At 54.5% G+C, this 20,124-nt stretch overlaps 3 protein-coding genes across 3 annotated transcripts; 1 reads left to right on the forward strand and 2 right to left on the reverse strand.

Annotated features, from left to right (window-relative positions):
* Positions 1-9: 9 nt before the first annotated feature.
* On the reverse strand, positions 10-7,396 carry ColSpa_07372 (E3 ubiquitin-protein ligase TOM1-like; the record flags this gene model as incomplete). Its single annotated transcript, XM_049273584.1, has 2 exons — positions 10-7,284; positions 7,349-7,396. The coding sequence occupies 2 exons, from the start codon at positions 7,394-7,396 to the stop codon at positions 10-12; spliced, it is 7,323 nt and encodes a 2,440-aa protein (XP_049129541.1).
* A 4,299-nt stretch (positions 7,397-11,695) lies between these two features.
* On the forward strand, positions 11,696-14,404 carry ColSpa_07373 (GTPase-activating protein GYP5; the record flags this gene model as incomplete). The annotated part of the gene is made up of 4 exons (XM_049273585.1): positions 11,696-11,727; positions 11,777-12,030; positions 12,092-14,286; positions 14,342-14,404. 4 exons carry the CDS (start codon positions 11,696-11,698, stop codon positions 14,402-14,404), a joined length of 2,544 nt encoding a protein of 847 aa, XP_049129542.1.
* A 3,617-nt stretch (positions 14,405-18,021) lies between these two features.
* Positions 18,022-19,588, reverse strand: ColSpa_07374 (satratoxin biosynthesis SC1 cluster protein 4; the record flags this gene model as incomplete). Its single annotated transcript, XM_049273586.1, is given in 5 exon segments — positions 18,022-18,548; positions 18,595-18,686; positions 18,705-18,826; positions 18,877-19,250; positions 19,462-19,588. 5 exon segments carry the CDS (start codon positions 19,586-19,588, stop codon positions 18,022-18,024), a joined length of 1,242 nt encoding a protein of 413 aa, XP_049129543.1.
* Positions 19,589-20,124: the final 536 nt, after the last annotated feature.

Here is a 20,124-nt window from a genome sequence, read left to right on the forward strand (position 1 = left end):
ATATATATGTTAGGCAACAATCTTACGTTTGTAAAATGGGTTAGCGAACGTACCGTCTTCATCATCAGACTCGTCATCACTCCCACGAGGTTCGAGCATTCCAAGAGTCGAGTTGCGATATAGATCTGGTGTTTCTTCTCGGTCGTCATCCATGTCTGACATGGATGACGTCGAGATGATGTCGTCTTCTGCGTTCTCGGGAAGGGATGTCAAGGGAATAACATGCGAGCGGCTCAGTTCCTTGGCAGTATCTGTCAAGACACGAAGAACCCTGAGGACGTACTTGATGGCACGCTTGACACCGGCGTGGCTCAAGTCAACTTCAGCAATCGACGAAGTCAGCTTGTCGAGGTAACCCTTCTCGTACATCATCCTACGCAGCTGTGCCTGCGACCGGCCTTGCGCAGAGTCGAGTGTGCGTTGAGATGTTGACTCCTTGTCCTTTTCGCCAATGATGTGGTTCATCAACTCGGCCAGACATTGCATCTTTGGATAGCGGGTGTCGACAGGCTCTTCTGGTGTTGCCGCGCGCTCGTAGGCCTTGAGAATAGTATCCAAGACGAATTTGCGAACAAAAAGCAAATCGGGCTCGTCATCGTATTCGAACCTATCTCGGCTCTTGTCGATGACTCTTTCCCCAGTCTTGGCCACGAGTGCAACAAGGACCTGCTGAGCCTGGGCAGAGGTTGCTGCCTTCTTCTTAGACAAAATGCTGTCTCCGTTGTCGCTTAGATTGCCTTGGCAGAGCAGATCATGGATGAGGTAGTTCAAGACGTTCGACCGAGGCTTGACGGGCGTATTCGTTTGCATCGGTGCGCTCCGCTTGAAGTTGATGAACTCAACCTTCGTCTGGTTGTAGCTTTGGAGGAGCTCGGCGAGGCAGTTGAGCAGGAAGCAACGGTAAATGAAGATGGGGTGGTCCTCGGCCTTGAAGACCGGTTTCGACGACTTCTTGTCCTTGTCCTTGCTGTCGGCAGCATCTTGGGCCTCTGCTGCCCCGTCTTTCGACCCAGCTTCTGCGGCAGTAGTAGCAGGTGACGCAGCACTCTTGGGCTCCTTCGCTGCCTGCGAGGGCTCCTTGTCGTCAACTTCACGATAGTTGAGGAGTTCGCAAAGGAGGAAGTGAATGATGCCGTGAGGGTTTTCGACCACTGGTCGTTTCAGTTCGGTAACTGGCTTCGGCGCATCTGCCATCTCCTTGTCATCCGTCTCTGTCGATTGCTTGACGTCGTGAATTGATAGGTCCTCTGTTGCTTGTACAGCCGGTTCGACACTTGCGTCCTTGTCTGCGGAGTTGGTTTTGCCATCGGACTCGGGCTCCTTCAGTGCCAGTTGGTTAGCACGGCTGCTACCCTCACTCCCTGGAGTCCAGCGAGACAGCTTGGTCATTTCGTTGGTGACCTCGACGAACAGATCCGGAGAGCGTAGGGCAAGAGGGGCCATGTTGCGCAGGTATGTGCTGAGATCCAGATTCCTTTGGGTACGCTGAGGATTTTCAAACAAGTTGCGAATCTCAGCGCGCATGATTTGTTTGAGAGTCTCCTCGTCCTCAACGATATGTCTCAGAATGGCCATGATGCTGCCCGTCGTCTTGCTTTCCTTCAGGCGTGCTGCACCTGCACCGGCGAGCTGCTTGGCCATAACGAACAGACGTTGAAGGTTCTTCTTTTCTCCAACCTTCTGTGCAACGGATGGCTTCCGCGTTAGGATGAGAATTACTCGAAGGACTGAGGTTGCGAGAGTCTCTTCTTTGCCAAGCACAGGAAGCAGACGAAGAATCGCCTCTAGGAGCTCGTTTCGCTGGTCGTCTGACACGATCAGGTTGCGCTGAGGAAGCACCGGCGGCACAACCGCCTCACTATCGGTGGCAGGAGGCTTCCACTGGGCTTCCAGTGGCTGCTCATCGTACGACAAGAGCAGCTCGACAATCAAAAGGATGTAAGGGATCCAAGGAGGCAACTCTTCGTTCGATGTCGGAAGGACCTTCAAGTTGAGAAACGAAATGTACTCGTCCACCTTTTCTCTCAAAGTATCAATGTTGCATTTGAAGAAACTCTTGTCTTGCATCAGAAGAGCCAGGAGGTGGGCGTACGCAGCAATGCTAGTGCCGTTGGATTTCGAGTCACTGTCATCGAAGGACAAAGATGTCAGCGCATTGGCAAGAGTCGCGCCGACTTCGTCGCGAGCTTCGTCATTTTGCTGGCGGAACACCATGGCGCTGATGAGCTCAGAAAGTTCAATGGCTGAGTGCGGGTGCGCCCGGACAATGTCGAGGGATCGGTCAATGAGGTTCTCCCGTAGCTTTGACCGCTCATTGTCAAGACTCTCTTTGCTTGTCGGATGGGTTTCGGTTTGGGCCTGGTCTTCGGTGGTGACCGCTGGAGCAGATGTGTTGGCTCGGGCTTGAGCTTCGGCAACCACAGCGGGGCTTTCGTTGCCGTTGCCGCTCGACTCAGCAGCCGCTCTATCGCCTAGGTCGCCAAGCACGGCATCTCCAAGCAGACGGTCCAACTCGGGTGTGGCAAGCTCGGGTGCCACATCGACTGCCATCGCATCAGCATCGGCGGAAGCTGCAGGTGCAGACCCTTCGGCTTGGCTTGAAGAACCGGACGGTTCAGGACGCTCAGTGGTATAGGCATCTTCAGGAGGCACCGGGTTCCGTTGACCTGCCTTGCCAGCCTTGTGGAGGCGGCTGTACTCCGTCGCAGATGGTTGGTTGCCATTGGCTCTGAAAACAGCTTCACGGGCCAGCTCCAAGTCGGCACCGTCTTCCTTGAGCTGATCAATCAAGATATGGTGAGCCTGCCAGTTGAACGGGACTGGCGATTTCTTGAAGAGCTCGACAGCGGGCCTGTCTCGAGGAGACGGTTCGTGGTCGCCTGCAGAGATAATCTTTAGAATCTCGATGACCTTAGCCACCGTCTCAGGCCGTAGCTTCTCAATCAGAGCAGACTCCCAAGTCTCACGGATCACCGGAAGAACGGCCATTCGCACGTCCACAACAATCTGGTGAGCAATGGGGGCTTCTGGGCGTCTCTCGGCCGAACGGGGCAAGAGTCCAAATTGCGCTGTCGAGTCGGAGATGTTCTTGCCGTTGACGAGAGCCGCGAAAAACTCAAAGATCTTCCCGAGACCGAATGATGCTACCCTAGCACTGGCAGTGGTTCCAGCATCAGAATCTCCAGTGTCCTTGCAGATCTCTGCAGAAAATCGTCGTACCATAGCCGTCAGAACAAAGAAGCCACCCTGCTCCAAGAAAGCTACAAGTACAGGCATGACAACCTGAACCGATGATCGGTCGCCGGATGATCGTGCGGAGTCCATTAGCATCTCTGTCAATGTGTGGAGCATGATGATCCAGTAATGGTACTCCTTGGCCGTAGGTTCAGCAAGTCCAACTGAAGGCGCTAGCTGTCCCAGAATCGTGCCGGACAGCTGCCTGGCAAGATCGATGTGCTTTGGACGGGAGTAAGGATCGCGCTCGCGCCTTGGGAAGAGGGCCTTGCCAAGTTGTTGGAAGAAGGGGAATGTAGACGGCACCATGGAGTGAAGGAGGATGCGAAGGGTCTCGTAGTTGCGATACCGAGGTGTCGCCTGTTCCTGCTTGCTTGGGCCTTTGTGTTGAGTACTGGGACCCATCGTCGGGACAGTACCAGGAGCAGCACCCAATGACTCAGCTGGTGCTGTGATGGTATCCGTCTCGGGCTCGCCGGTCGTCTGAGTTCCAGTAGGTCCACCGAACGAGACCATAACGTCGCTGCCGGGAGCCGGTCTCTTCGCCCACCAGTGTTGCGGCAAAACGTTGTGCTCTGCGCCTTCCTCCGCCAGTACAGCCTTTAGAAGAGGCCCCAGTGACTTGACCAGGTCTAGATAGTAGTCAAACACATTGATGGGATAAAGCTGAACTGAGTTGGAGCGCGGCGAGGACGTAAAGCACTCGTACAAAGTCTTAATGAGCGACTGCGCGGTGAGAAGAGCCTTGACCATCTTGGTGCCGTTGTAAATCCGTTCTTGCGTCTCGGCATCGAGATCCCGGACTTGGTCCACGGTCAACTTGTCGTCTGGGGTCAAGAACGGGCCGAAGTAAGGAGAGTCTTTTCTGTACTCGGCTAATGGCTTGAGCGTCTCTACTGAAGCCTGTGCGCGCCTAAGTAGTGAGGGCAGACCGAGGACCGGAGACTGCTCGACAAGCTGGGAAATGACCAGGTGCAGTGTCCGGGATGCGTGTGAATCGCAGAAGTCGTGCGGAAGGCTGGGCAGTTCTGCAACGTCCAACAACAACTCGATTCCTCCATGATTAATGAAGTAAGCCTTCAGAGTGTTGTTATTGAAATAGGCAGAGAGGAAGCTGGACAAGGCATAGACATAAGGCGTGATGTCATCGTAGGCCGTTGCAGATGAGGATGGCTCCTCACTGCTTGTAGCTGCCTTTTGATTTGACGTTTCAGCCGCATCCGACATTTCAACATCTGCGTCGCCACTGCTCTCCGTTGCTTTGCCCTTGGGAGAGGTAGCAGCGAGGCGCTCCTTCAATGCCTCGTCGGCGGCGGCGGCGGGCTTCTGTGTACCATCTCCCAAAAGAAGCTTTGCGCCCCAGCCAGCAGTCCTGGCCTTGTAGACACCCAAAGACCTCACCCGAGCGACCATGTCAATAACAGCATTCGAGATTGGACGCCTCAGGTTGGGGTGGTGACGGGCAAGCTCATCAAAGCTAGCTCCGACGTTGCTAGCAAGATGGGGGTCGGTTTCCATAGTGTTAACATGAGCTGGGCTTTCGAAGATCTCCAAGAAAGACTCGAGGGCGCGAGAGGATGCCACCATTTTCATGCCGGCATTGTTCAGGCAAATGGAATTGAGAACCTGCGGGACAACGTTGATGGCGTCAGAGGTTGGCAGAATACCTTGAGCCAACGGACGAGTGTCGTGGGATGCCGCCAACTCATCCTCGGGGGGTGGGTGGGGGCGGGTGTCGGCCTCGATCTGGATAGAGGCATCGGACACGTCAGGGCTGCTCTCATCGTCGTTGTCGTCACGACTACTCTCATGATCCCTTTCGTCTGCCGTTTGTGCCTCTGCGTTGTCTCTTGTTTGTTCCTCCGATTCCTGAGGAGGTGGAATGATAGGTTGAGACGCGACAGGGCGGCCGGTGATGGCTTCCAGGTAGGTGACGATCATACCAGACTCGGAGATGGCGGCAAAGCTCGTGGGGTCGTTGTTGATGAAGTCGCTCAACACCGTGACCGTGTTAGTCCACAGGACGGAACCGAAACGCTTCGTGTTCTGCATGATATCTCGAAGGCTGACCAGCAACTCTGACTTATCCACAAGATTACGTAGGAGTCTATCGGTGTTGCCTCCGTAACTGTAGGAGTTGGTCATCATGTGATGGACGAACTTGAGGACCCACTTCAGCGTCTGCTGTTGACTGTAGGGAATCTCGTAGTCTACGACCTGACACATATGTTCTGGCTTGTTTCCCTGACCAGATTCGACCAGCTGCTTCGATTCGGCAACAGTCGTAACAAGCAGATCGGAAATGGCATCAAGACCAGACCCACTGAAGAACGTCTGGAAGGCGTTCTGGTAAGACCAGATCAGGCCGTCAATGAAGGCTAGGATCATGGATTGATTGCGTTGAGCAACGTCGGACCTGATCTTCAGGATCTCGACTAGGATATCCATAAGTCCAGCGGTAACCATTTCAGCACCTATTCTGGTAGACATTGCCAAATGGGTGGTTAAAGAGAAGAGGTTGGTGCGCCACTGATCGACCTCGATAGTGTGAATGCCGCGGTCGGGTTCGTCCGTCTTCATGCCCGCGACTGCCTTACGAATGACGTAAAGGAGGATACCGTGGTTAACGTTCGCGTTTAAAGCAGACAGAACATCCTGATATCTCGCCGCGTAGTTGGAAATAACCTCAAGGAGAGCGAGAACGATGGACTGAAGCCACAGGGGCACCTGAATGGATCCATCGGCCGGGGGATGAATGAGTTCGGCTAGCTGATAAACCAACTGGTAACGCCGGGTCTCGTCGTTGTCGTGGCGCAGGACCTTTTCGATGAAGGTGGACTCGGGGTGGATAAACGCCAGATTTGTAATGGCGAGCAAGCGGACGGCAAGGGCTTGCTGCCGCGAGTCCGCACCATCGAGGAGGGCTTTGGCAACTCTCAACCGGTTGAGTACCTCGTACCTTGTCGACGGCGGCATATCCGCCGGGCATCGCGAAAGAAGCTCGTAAATGGAGGTAGATGCCACGATCGATTGTGGCAGTTCAAAGGTCCTCTGACTTGGGTTGGGTTGCTCGTTGAAGTTACCGGGACTCCGAACACTCAAGGGCGACGTGTCTTCAGCCCCGAACTGACGAGCCGAGCGAGGGGTGTTGTGCTGGGACCCAGCCGTGGTGCTACGTCTCAGGGGAGTGGGCGTAGAGGGCATGCTAGACGCAACACGATCTGGAGCTGCCGGGGCAGGCTGTTCTTTCGCTGTCGAGGACGCCGTGTAAGTGATCTTGATATCACCCCAGCCGTTCCAACGACCGTTGTCTGATGTGAGGACAGCGCCCAAGTCGTTGGCAAACATGACCGCTGCATTCTTCTGGTTCGCCGCGAGGGCCTTCTCTTTGCCTTTGGTGCTTGAAGTGGGTGTGGCGGCGGCCACCGAGTCTGAAAGGCTAATGATGGGAGTCTTAGAGAAGGGCTGGGCGAGGTTTTGCACGCGGTCGAGGTCAATTTGATAGTGGTTGCCCAGCAGTGCCGTGCTGACCGTTCGGGAAGCGCTGCCAATCCGCTTGACAGAAGCCTGATACCGTTGTGCCAACTCGGCGCTGACTTGCAAAGTAGCAAGAAGGACCGACAGGACCGTAGTGTTGAGCAACTTGTTCAACACCATGCTGCTGGAATAGATGCTTCTGTTGCCGCAGTGCTCCAAAAGCGTACGGGTGAATTTGAGGACAGCTTCAATAAGCTGCCTGTCACCATCTTCCTTGTAGCCCAGCTTGGACAAGCTCTCGGCATCCCATGTCTGGTCACCATATGATTCAGTCTTCGCGCCTCGATTGAGGAGAAGGTCGCAGCCGAAATCACGGTTCTGGGGGCCCTGATCGAGGCTGTAGGTGGTGGAGAAGCAGTCCAAGACGTCGTCGAACCTGTTGAGGAGGGGGATCCAATGGTAGAGATCACCTCTCGGGAACGGCCATCTCGTCGGGAACTTGGAGAGGTGGTCTGGAAGAAGAGGCAAGGGGGTCGAGCAGGCCGACGAGACGAAGTCCTTGAGCCATGGAGACTAGGGGTGGTTAGCCGAGCTCGCCGCCGGACAAGGATGCAAAGCGCGGGCATAATGAACTTACCAAAGTCTCAGCATGCTTGGGCTGCATCTGCTTCGTTATCTTCCCCATCGTGGGCGAGCGCGGCAGGGCCGCAGGTTCATAAGTGCAGCCTTGCTAGCTAGCCCGGGTCGGAGAGTGAATGTCTTGATGGCGCAACGGAGATCTTATTGGCGTTGGCGCAAACGGAACAGACGCGTCGCCGTAGAGGGTATTGTTTTTTCGATAGTATACAGCCGAGTGGAGGAAAGGGAAAGGTAAAGGTCACTGGTCCGGTGAGAAGTGAAAAGAAAGAGGCCGGGTGATGACGGGAAAGCTTGAGTCAAGAAGGTACAGAGATGCAAGGCCGGGTGCAGGACGTCCTCGCAGGCTACAGTACAGCTTCACCAGGCAGAGTGGGTTCGGTCGTCGTTGTCGTTGTCGTCGTCGTCAAGGTGGTGCGCGTCGCTCGGAGAGAATTTCGTAGTTTCCGTGCGAGAAGCAGGCGGCAAGATCAAGCCGTCGGTCGCAACGAGTGTCGGGGTGTTGGAGGTGAGGTGGGAGTGGGAGGCGGGATAGGATGTTGGAGAGTGTGGTGAAAAAGAAGTTGCAGATGTCAAATCGGTAAGGAAAGGTAGGTGCGGTTACAGTGGGCCCTTTGCGTAATAGCAAGGTAGGTAGAGGTAGCTTCCTAGGAAAGTGCCCTCACTTTTTGGTGGAAAGGTCAGCGTCGGGTGGTCTATCGCCTTGCGGGCGGTCAGTCAAGGTGGGAGGAGTAGGCGGGCAGTTTGCAGGTGGTTTGGAGAGCGCACTGTGCAGCTGGGCGGAATTTCCCATTCGAGACAGTGTTAATAAACCTCAGAGACAGTGGCAGCGGTATGACGGGAGGAAGAAGGATAGCGGGGATGTGAGTGCACGGTTCACCCTCCGCTGGGCGGGACGCGGTGCCAGGAACTCGAAGGCTCGACGTGGAAGCGTCTTAGTCAAAAGGTACGTACCGCGAGGCAGATACGGCAATGAGTCTATCCACAGACTGCAGCTTGCCTTCCACCACTTTGCAGTCGACAGTGTAAGGAAGTTCGTGTGTCTAATGTCACTGGCTCTGGATCTAGTGTCCGGTGTCTAAATCTTCTAAATCAACGTCTGGAGAGTACCTTTCCAGATAACATAGGTGGTGCAGGGCCGACGAGGCAGCATTGACGCCTCATTCTTGTTTGTTGCTCAAAAGCCCAAAACAACGCCTACAAGACCACGTCTCCCGGCCCAAGGCTTTACCTGAGGAGTAAATGACATCGATCTCCTGTCCCGACCCCAAATCGCACCGAGTCCTCATCGACTGAGGCTTTTGACATCACCTCTATTCGTGTACAACGACAAATAGGTATTTGACAACTTACAGGACCGGAGCAAGTGTACTCTGTACTTCCAAGCATATTGGGCTTTTGGGCTAGGCCACAAACCTCCACCGAACTACGTCGCTGGCGGTGAAAATATCGAACAGTCGTCAATGTCCACTCAAAATAGGTACAGGGGCACAGTGCGATGTCATCATGGGGCTGCCGGTGTTGTGCACCCACAATGCATAACCGGGTTCAAGCACCAAGAACACTTGGCTCTGGAAGCTCCTTTTCAAATCCTCAAGAGGCCATCGAGAGCTTAGAATGACCCGTGATGACGAGGACTGCACCGTGCCGGAAAGTTATTTGCTGGGAACCCATTTAGCTAGAAGAATCCATGTGACGGGACCAGCCACGTGGGAGAGCGGGATCCTTGGACAAGTCCAGTTTGCATGCCATGCGCTGGCAGTGAGCTCTGCCCGAAGACAAGATTGGAGGTAGCCCTAGCCACAAGGTCTCGTTACACTGCCGGTCTCTCCGGTTTAGCGGGAAAGAGGAATGTTTCCTGCTCTGAACTCCACAATAACAATAACAAGTAAGACTGAATGCCAGTTCCATCTGACTCCTACCACTGAACGCGACGAGTTGCCTCATGTGGCTGATAGTTATGGTAGAACCTTTGTGTGTGGCTAGACATTAGCGATTGAGGCAGTACCTAAGCCAGTATGAACGCCTTGGTAGCATTCCAGTCTCACGACACACAAACCTGCGCTGGTCGAGGGCTGACAAACATGGCATTTACATCTCAGTGGCTGACCTGGCTGACCTGGCTGACCAAGAGTTGCGGCAAACGCTCTGTTGGTATCTATATGGTGTCAACGTCCAAGAACAAGTGACGGATGGATGGGTCCGGCCGACCGGCTGTCGCTCCTATTGCCGTACCACACAAGGAGAAGCGTTTCCAGCGGCCTCGGCACCGTCGTCCCCCGAAGCCCGTCCTGGGTCCAGAACAACCGAAGGGCGGCGTAACGCCGGGCCTGCGGGCGGGCGGCATCGATTATAGACAAAAAAAGGGGGAAAGGCAAGGGGGAGGGCGGACGAGATCTACCATCGACTGCAACGCCGCGAGAGTATGGAGATCGCACCAACCGGGAAAGGCTGGCGCTACCAACGGTGTACTCAGAGCGCTGGTGGCTGGCCGAGACATGTCGTGTACCGGGCAGGTATCCTGCCACCCTAATTGCTCTGCTCCGGCGGCCCAGCCATCGTGCCAACCAAAACGCCGACTTGTGCTGCAGGGGCTGCAGCAGCAGCAGCAGCAGCTGGGCTGAACGAGACAAGACTGTTGGATGATAAGCTCGTCTCGGGGAGACGCGCGCACATGCCCAGCACTCCAGGAGCCAAGACAGCAACAAACAAACAAGACATGGCACGGCGGTACTTGCTGTTAGCCTTTTGCAGTGTTGGTTGCGTTGCGTTGCGCAAGTCGCCCCCTCAAAGCATCGGATGAAGGCATGGTAATACTCAGGAAAAAAAAAAAGGGGGGGGGGGGGGGGGGGTGACAACGCTCTCGTACTCATGAGATTGGTCTTTTCAAGATTGGAGAGGCTATTGGAAAACCCAGACCGCTACATCGGACCACTTTGCTCAGATCCAGGGTTGTTGGATGTCCTTTTTGGAGACGCGCCTGAGGAGGAGGTCACTTAGCGAGAGGAATAGATGAACCGAAAAAGCTTCTGGGAGGCTGAAAAGGGCGTAGGAAATGCTGGGCAATCATCAAGAAACAGCAGCTTCCCTGCCCCGCCGATCCCAACCAATTTCCTTTGGCTGGCCTGCGGGCTGCTTAGTGTCGACTGTCACTGGAGGAGGGCCGCCCCTGTGGCAGATGGCATTTTCACAGTGTTTGGTGTATTTTTCCTCTTCTTTTTTTCGGCTGGTTGGGCGTGTACAGGGCTGGCCTTTTCCGGAGAGGAATTCACGGCATTTAGACCCCCGAAACAGAGAGCGATCCCGTGCCGTAAGCGGCGCGCTAAGCTATCAGTGGTTGACCCCCTTCTCGTCCCTTCCTTTCCCCTCCTATCCTGCCCTGCTTGCCATTGTCCCCTGGCCGCTCCCAGTGCAAGTTTGAATCGAGAAAAGGCCGTGGTGGATCTCAAGAGTGCTGAGGATCGATGCTTTGGGCGAATAATACGGGGACTCACCTTACGGCCACTGCTGTCCACTCCGCTTCTCCTCGGTAGACTGCCTCCAGGTCCCAGTCAGGTAGGTGGGTAGGCAGGTACTGAGTCACTCCGTAACGCTGCAAAGATACATCTGGAGGGTCCCATATGCGGTGAGGCTCAGCTTCGTTCAATTAATTCCCCATCCATCCCATCCCCCATCCCCAGCCAGAAGGACAACAGAGAAAAAAAAGGGAGGGAAGCACAACTTCTCGCGCGCCACACCCGTTCCTCTCTTGACTATCAGCCCTCGGCCCTCGACTCTCGGTCATCCGTTCTCCTGGCAAGATCACCAACGAAAAACATTTCAACGTCAAAGCAGCAACCAACGACGCACCCTCGACCCTGCATCCACGAAGGCCACAGCACCGTATTAAGGGTATTCTTCAGCAGCACAGACAACACAGTGTACAATTGCCTGTCTACCGTAGTGCTGGAGCGCCCCCCATCTCCATGGCCACCAACTAAGGTAGTTTCAAGTCCGACCTTGACCTGGAGAGAGCCCATCCCACCATACTGCACACGTATACATACACACACCCACACACACACGCGCGCGCGAACATAGGTCAGCGCAAGTTGACCTACGATCCTCGATCTCGCCATGTCCCAGCCAGGCGAGCTTGCTACGACCGTTTCGTCTGAAGCCACAAAGGAAACGAAGGAGAAGAGACTCTCGACTGACTCCGACTCGGATAAGGAGAATGTAACGCTCCCCTTCCTCCCTTGATGCACCACCCACCCCGGCCTCAAGGCAGATGCGGCACCAGACGCCGCCCCCGAAAAAGAACAAGTTTCGCTGACATGATGGGGAAAGCAGCAGGATGCCTTCGAAGATGCCGTTGTCGACGTCGCCGAGGTCGCTGAGGTAGCTGAGATAGCTGAGGTCCGCTCCCTTACCCAGAGAACGCCTTCAGTCTCGAGACCGCCACCCCCGAGGAAACGGACCCTGAACCCTCGAAGAAGGAGGAGATCGAAGACGAAGAGGAGGCAGCAGCTCCGCCATCATTGGCAAAGGAAGACAGCCACTTTGTCGACGAGGAGTTCAAGAGCGACGATGACGATGGCGAGATCAAGCGAAAAGCGTCTCCCGTATCGCACCGTCTCTCCAATACGTCAGACCTGGACGATGTCAAGCTGGACGATGACCATCCTGCCCCACAAGAACCAGGTTTGTTGTTTCGTCGCATAAACTGATTGACGTGTGTCAATATGGCTAATTTTAAATGCAGAAACGAAAGTTGTTAGCCCTGTCGAAGAGAAGGCGCCACCCAAGAAAATGTCCATTAGCAGCATTACTGGTGCCCTCCCCTCCATGCCGTGGTCGCCCTCAGCAGAGCCCTCGCCCGCCAAATCCCCGGTAGCCCCAACCGCCCCCCTGGCAGCTCCTGCTGCTGGCCTACCACCACCTCCAGGACCCCCGACTAGGAAGCTCACAAGCCCCTTCTCCTGGTTATCTCGAAACAGCACAAGCAAGGAGAAGGAGACCTCGCCGCCGCCCCAAGCTTCGCCCCGACGCAATACCGCCAGTTCCATCGCAACTTTGACGAGCAACCCCGAGATGATGCTCAGTAGGCTGGACGAAGAGAAGGAGGGTAACGGCAACATCGGCGTGCCCCGACATAGCTTGAAGGACCGCTTCAAGATGGTGCGATTACGGGAGGAGGCGGGCATCACACTGTCAAATGACGACGACAAACCTGTGCCACCGCCCAAGGGATTGGGGTTGAGCACTCCTCCTGCTCAGAATGGTAACGACAGGGAGCTTGGAGCCGACCAACCGCCCAAGTCACCCCTCCCCACCACCCCGAACCCGGCATTGGCCCCAGGGACGGTATCTGGAGTCTCGGCCGGTCCATCAGACATGTCCGACTCTCAGGTGGACTGGGATCTGTGGCAGTCTGTCGTATACGAAGGCCCGGCAGTCGTTGCGCGGACCAGCGCTGAGGAGTTGAACAGAGCTATTGCCAGTGGCATTCCCAACGCCATCCGAGGAGTCATATGGCAGGTCTTGGCCCAGAGCAACAACGAGGAGCTCGAGATCATGTACAGAGAGCTTGTGGCTCGAGGCACCGACAAGGAAGTCAACCGGAACAGCCAGAGCACTGTCAGCTCTGGCAGCAACGGGAACCTCAGCATACAGAACGACGTTGTCAATTCTTCTGCCTCGTCGGTCCATTCGGAGCATTCAGGCGCAAATGGCATGCCTTCACCTCACGAAAAGAGCGCCGAGGCTGTGTTGAAGACACAACAGGCCGCTACCGCGGCGAGACAAAAGAAGCAAAAGGAGGACAACGCTATGCTGCAGAAGCTCGAGAAGACCATCCGACGGGACATGGGCGCGAGAACCAGCTTCTCCAAGTATGCAGCCGCCGCTGGGCTCCAAGAAGGCCTCTTCGGCGTGTGCAAGGCGTATGCCCTGTTTGATGAGGGTGTCGGCTATGCCCAAGGCATGAATTTCCTCATCATGCCGCTCCTGTTCAATATGACGGAGGAGGAAGCATTCTGCCTGTTGGTTCGCTTGATGAACCACTATCACCTGCGCGACCTCTTCATCCAGGACATGCCGGGTCTTCACAAGAACTTGTACATCTTTGAGCGCCTGCTCGAGGACTTCGAGCCGGCTCTCTACTGCCACCTCCGCCGCCGCAGCATCTCGCCCCATCTCTACGCCACCCAGTGGTTCTTGACGCTCTTTGCCTACCGCTTCCCTCTACAGCTGGTGCTGCGCATCTACGATCTGATCCTGTCCGAGGGTCTGTCTGCGATTCTGCGCTTCGGCATCGTTCTGATGCAAAAGAACGTCGCTAACCTGCTCGCCATCTCGGATATGCAGCAGCTCACTGTCTTCCTCAAGGACAAGCTGTTCGACGCCTACATCGACACGGCACCAAGCGCAGGAAGCATCTTGGAGAACGGCTTTTTTGGAAGCTCCAGCTCCAGCATGGACAAGGAAGTGTACCGCGCCGACCAGTTTGTCCGGGATGCTTGCGATATCAAGATCACTCCTGAGATCCTCAAGGCGTACACTCTCGAATGGGAAGAGAAGACAAGGGCGGAGAAGGAGCGCGAGGCAGAGCTCGAGCAGTTGCGGAGCGCCAACGTCAACTTCGCTGTGAAGGTGCGCAAGCTTGAGGAGCGAGTCGAGGCGTACGACAGCGAGCAGGCTGCGCTCGCGACGGAATTGGTACATACCAAGGTCGAGAATGAGGAGCTCAAGGATGAGAACGAAAGTCTCAAGGGACAGGTTCGCGAGTTGCGCAACGTCATCGAGAAGCAGCCCGAAGAGCTTGAGAACGCATGGAAGGCCGAGCGTGACGATCTCATGAAGCGTAATCAGAAGGTTCACGAGGAGAACGAAAAGTTGGAGAAGGAGTTGGCAGAGTTGGAGGAAGAGCTTGTGCAGACGAAGATGCAATATGCCGAGGTAAGAAAAGTCCCCTTGATCCTTACCGACAATCATCCATTGACATTCATGACAGATAAACTCTCAGCACGAGACCCTTACTCGCAAGTGGACGGACCTCAAGCGGCAGTTCGCCTGAAGTGAATTTTCCGTTACAAACCCTGGTATACCCAGAAGCAGAACTCTCTGAGCATCTTAATGTACAAAAGTAATGGTAGAGAATCCCAAAGTATGGCGGTTTGTGTGTGGTTGCAGGCCGAACGCACATCTGGGTGCCAAGCTGGCTATGGGCAACAAGGAACCAAGAGGACCCAAGAAGTGGTCAATCATGTTTGATATCCCAAGAAACATTTGCACAACAGGAAGAAAGTTAAACAGAAATACGTCGGTCAAGACAAATCCAGGCAGGGAGTTGTAATTGACTGGCCAGCCGCGCCCGGCAGCATCATGACGGGGTTCATGCCAGAGGCAAGCCATGAGGCACATGGGGGAGTTCACGGTGAAGAGGATCTCGGTTTCGAATGGTAGACTTTTTACACCTACATCGTCAATTACAGAGCATTACGCGCCATTTGAAGAGCCACGGCAGGAGTGGATGAGCCAGTATGTGTCTGAGGCAGGCAAAAACTTGGTGGTATAGTCTTTTTGAGTTCTTCCTAATAAACCCATAATCCGTCCGTCGGCCCGGTTTGCTTTTCCCGAGCCTACATGGTATTGTAAGCTGATCACGCCCCCCGTTGGTGGCTTTGCCAGACTGACGAAAAGCAAAACCTGTTTGAACACCAAGAACAACCTAAGAGCCCGATAAAATGTTTTTTTTCATTCCCGTTAACGTGAAACCCATGAGAGAGTCAGTTATCTAGTGTTTTCCCCCACCATGCCGTTACCCCAACGCGACGCTGGTTAGCGAAACATCACAGACTCATCGTAGAGACGAAGAGCGTAACGTTTACTTGTGGAGCTTGCGCTGGTAGAAGGCGAGCTCCTCACCCTCGAGGATGTATCCGTCGCAGCGGCCGGACTGGCCGGGGCGGGAAGAGATGACGGCGTACAGACGACCGGCCTCGAACTGCTTCTCGAGGGCGTTCTCGACCTTGCCCTGGGCGGCGAAGCGCTCAGCCTGCTTCTTCTCGACAGACTTAGACTTCTTGACCTCCTCCTCCTTGGCGACGGTGCCGGCGGCCTGCTGCTTCTGCTGGCGACGACGGCCGAGGTTCTGGCCGTAGTGGGCCTCGTACCACTGACGGAAGGGGCGGCGTCGATCTGGACGACGGCGGACTTGGTCAAGGTGTTTGTGCGGACGAGCTCGTTGTTGGAGGGGTGGTAGGCGACGCCGATGACACGGGTCTTGCGGGTGCAGCCCTCGGAGGCCCAGGCGAAGTTACCGCTGTCGAGGCGGAGGGCGCGGTACTTGTGGTTACCGCCGCGGGTGCGGACCGTGTGGACTCGCTTGGGGCCGATACGGGTGTTGGCACCCTGGCGACCGGCCTCGAAAGCGCGCTTCTTCCCTGTTGAGCAGAAAGGTCAGAACGCATGCTTGATTAGAGCATACGGGCTTTCGAATGTGTTACGCACGGTAGTAGGCGCGCTTGGCACCGGAGGCGGAGCGCTTGTGGCGGGAATCTCTAGAGATACCCATGATTGCTTATGCTGTTCGGAAGAAGAGGGGTTAGCACAGGTTCTGACCGAGTCTGGATACGACAGAAAGAAAGCTGGGATTGAGTCTCCTCTTCTTCTTCAAGAGATGTAGAGACGGGAAGACTGGAGTGGGATGGAGATTTTCGAATGTCGCCAGGGAGATACCGCGAAATGCCTTTCTCTGCTCCGACGGAGAGCCAGGAGAATGAAGATTGGGAGATCGTGGTGTATCGTCCGTCGCGACAGTCTATCCGTCAAAACTATGTGATGCTTCTGCTTCGCGTTCAACTAACCTGATGGTGGCTCAGAGGCAATCGACTGGTGGCTGGCCGGCGTTGGGTGGTTGGATTGTCGAGGTTGTCGGGAATGAACTTTTTCGGGAGAATGAGAGATTCGAGAGGAAAGGACGCCTGGTAATTTTTTGTGCGGGCTCGCTAACCCCACAGGCACAAACTTGGGAAGGTGCACGGGCCATGCTAGGGCATGTTTTGCGCCTGAGGTTGGACCGTTCCCAGAGAATGCTCATTGCAGGCCTGTAATTGGCCAGGCGCCGAGGTGGAGGGGCTGTCCTCGGTGAAGACCCAACGAGATCCAGACCGAGACCGGCTCACCGATAAGCTCTACTTTGCAAAGCGGTACCAGGACCTTTGAGGTGACAGTATCCCTCCTTGCCCGACACCATTGGCGCTGGACGGACCAATGAGGATCTCATACCAATAACTCCTAGCTGAACTCACATTTCCTCCGTTGATAGATGTCCTATGGAGCTGAGGATCACCACCAACTAAACCCCTGAACCGGTGTGAGCACTACAAGAGTCTTAAGCCTGTGTGGATGCACAACAAACTTGGCCCAGAGACCTTGAATCGCCCGTTTGAAGAAAACGAGGTTAATTGAAAAAGACTTGACAATGGCCCCGTTGGCCAGTTCTACTTATTCGTCAGGTTCCCAAACCTCCGACGCACTCCCATATGGGCTTCGCACCAGTACAGAACATTGCGAGTCCGCCCTGCCACTCTATTAATCAGGAGACTATTAGAGACGGCCACGCATGAGTAGTTATAGAGTAGAGTTTGAAAGCTTCAATTTCATTTCCAAAATGTCCTTCCCAGCTGGCATGATGGACTGAAACAGGCCGAAAATCTTTACGATTCCGATACTGGACAACCCTTCGATCGTCCGCGGCCAAAGCTGTCAATGGCGCCATTCCTTTGCATTTTACATAACCACAACACAGAGAAGGCGAACAGATGTTCCATTATAGCTTCATCTGAGTTCCAGCCTGCATAGTTCACTTTCCCTGCCCCGACGCCCATCAACTCAACGCATGAAATCTATGCAAGGGTTTTACACAAGACCCTTCTTTGCTCCTGTCAAAAATATGACAGCGAACCACACCTTTTTTTCTCAATCGCGACATCGTGATGCGCAACACCTCATCTCATGTTTTATGTGGGAACCTTTCGTCTGGTTCGATTCCTCCTTGTCAAATCTTGCAGGCTTCTGCTGTCTCTGCCAATGAAGGTGTGGCAAAACAGAGGGGGAAGAAAGTAGAGCCCGCCTCATCTGTAACGCAAAGAGACGGACATTAAGACCGATCGCCTCATCGGATCCGGGATCTTGTCCGCAAAGCAACCTGCGACCTAGCCTAGCCTAGCCTGCTCACAAAGACTTATCGAAAAGCCCCCGCTTTGAGAGTCGGATCTCTCAAGCATGGACTATGTCAACAAGAAACAAACTGCTCACGGCAGTGCTTGACGGGCCGCAAAATTGCCCGAACTGGACTTCCCTCGAGCCCCCCTCCCCATTGGGACTGACGGTGGCTCCGTCTGTTTCCTGCTCATCACTACTGAAAGGAACACAAAAAATGGATGATAGGAAACATTGATTTGTTGAAACTTTTGAAAGAAGTGAATTGGCCTGTTAGAAGGCACGCTTTGTAACGCGCAGCGACCTCGTGAATAAATATCGTGTGAGGCCGCAAAACAGCCAGATCTGACATGCCTGTTTGTCAAGTGCTGTGATGCTTTATATACATTATAAGTGGCCGCCGAAGGTTTCCTCGACGGCATGCGTATGTACCGGGCAACCCGCCCAAAGTATTTCGCCAGAGGAGTATCAGTCGTCCGACAACCAGCCCGTGCCGTCGCGTATGTTCCCCCGACTTTTTCGCCTGGCCATCGGCCGTCCTGCAGGGAAATAAGGGTCCTCCATCACGTACTGGGAGGACGGTATACTCGATGTTTGCGATGACTGGGTGTCGTTCTTCACTTTGATGATGCCCATCTCCACGCTGTGCGCCAACGACGGCTTCCCGAGATCCAACGGCAGAATGTTCTCCATGTTATCGGTGTTGCTAAGTATCGTCGAAGGACCATAAGAGCTTGAGCTCACCGACAGCTTCCCACCAGCTTGGCCTTTTGTTGCGCGGGCATACGCATTCGGGCCTAGGTATGGCTTGGTCCCGCCTATCGTCGTTTGTTGGCCTGGATAGTACACTTTTGAGTATTTTCCTGTCGATAGGCCGAGAGCCTTGTTCAGGGCGGGGAATCTCGATATGAGCGGTCTGAGCGACGGCACGCCGGAGCAGATGATCAGGGCGCAGACCTCGACCTCGGACCAGAGCAGGGGATCGGCAACCAAGACTGCGATGGTCAACGGTGAACATTTGCCTAGCTAGGGGCCACTTACAAGTAACGTCTCGGTCGAAGGCGTTGATGTAGCTCACCCTGATAATGGAGATGACACAAACACTACCAACCCTTAGCGATGTCTCGATGGATCTGGGCGAGGGCACTTACAGTAAGCCTAGGGAGAGCATGAAAATAACACCAATTCGCTTTGCAACCCGCAATTGCAACTTCCAAATGGTCGGAATTGGCTGGATGAAAAGGACCAGGTCTGTCAACAGCTTGATGACGAACTAATTCGAGTTAGCCGGATGTCGTTAAGAGTTTGACTGTTTAAACATACGGCAGAGTAGTAGAAGACGGTCAAGTCCAAGCACGTCCCGGGCACGGTTGGTGTCCAAGCACGTTGAATGGGAGCGCATCTAAAGATTACCACTGCCGTCTCCTCGATACCTTCCGCAAGTAGAAGAATGATGAGGAACTTGTTGATGCGTATGTAGACTTGATCGGGAAGCAGTCTCAAGTAAAGCACCGCAAACGACATCTTGACTGTTACGAAGGCCCAGATGTAGGTGAGTTGTGTGACGACTTGAAACTGAACGAGGCCCGTCAGTTGCCATCGAAAAAGTCCCTTCCGCTCTTTACCTACCTTGAGAAACTCGGCAAAGTCTGTTGCTGAGACGTCTCGGAAATGGGAACCCAAGCCAACGCCGGTCACTATCCGAGGTCAGCTTGCGTATAAACTCCTAGGTACACTCTGAGAAACTCACTGACGAGAATTGCACTGCAGAGTGCCATGGCGAGAATCTGTCTCGGTTAGAAACGTTCCTGTGAATGGCACTTGAGGGTCATTACCCAGCTGATGATCACCAGTGCTATCGCCCGTCAGCTCGATTGCCACAGTAAAAGTGTATTCGTGAATACTTACTGTCGTCCCATCCCAGGCTTCGTAACAGTACGCTTCGTACAAAGGTCCTCATCACGACCGTCAGCGTGATGCAGCACATCATGACGATGGTCACGCTCGTCGTTTGAGCGACCTTCGTGTCCGCCATTTTTGTCGATAGTCACATTCGGTTCGATGGTGTTTCCTGATGGATCGTCTACGAGCGGGGTGAAGAGTATATTATCATCAGTTCGGTCAAGAGGGTCAGACTCAAACCTTACGGGATGGTCCATGACGGACATGTGGTCCCCTACGTATTTGTCTGACATGGCCCATCGAACGCCGGCGTGTTCAGCCAACACTACATGCACAAACCCACTCCCGGCCCTTCAACTGTTGTCTGATCTTTTCAGCGGTGTTCCCAGATGGGCTTAGGCCTGGGCAGTCTGAAGACAAAGACTGACTGGATATCTAGACCGGGTAGCCCGGATCGTGCGTTTGCTGACACCGGGTATGGGTGGCCAACTGGGAAGAGGCACGATTCGCTGTGAACCTCACTGATGCCAACAGCAGGTCGAGCGTGAACTTTCCGCGGACTTTTCAGTGAATAAGTTTACTCGCAACCTCCTCGTTTGGGTGTTAAACTTCCAACAGCCAAGTTTCAAAGTATGATGCCTGGCGGTTTGCCACAAGGAAGGCTGTCCA

This window comes from Colletotrichum spaethianum, assembly GCF_022836535.1.
Source record: "Colletotrichum spaethianum MAFF 239500 DNA, contig18, whole genome shotgun sequence".
NCBI lineage: Eukaryota > Fungi > Ascomycota > Sordariomycetes > Glomerellales > Glomerellaceae > Colletotrichum > Colletotrichum spaethianum.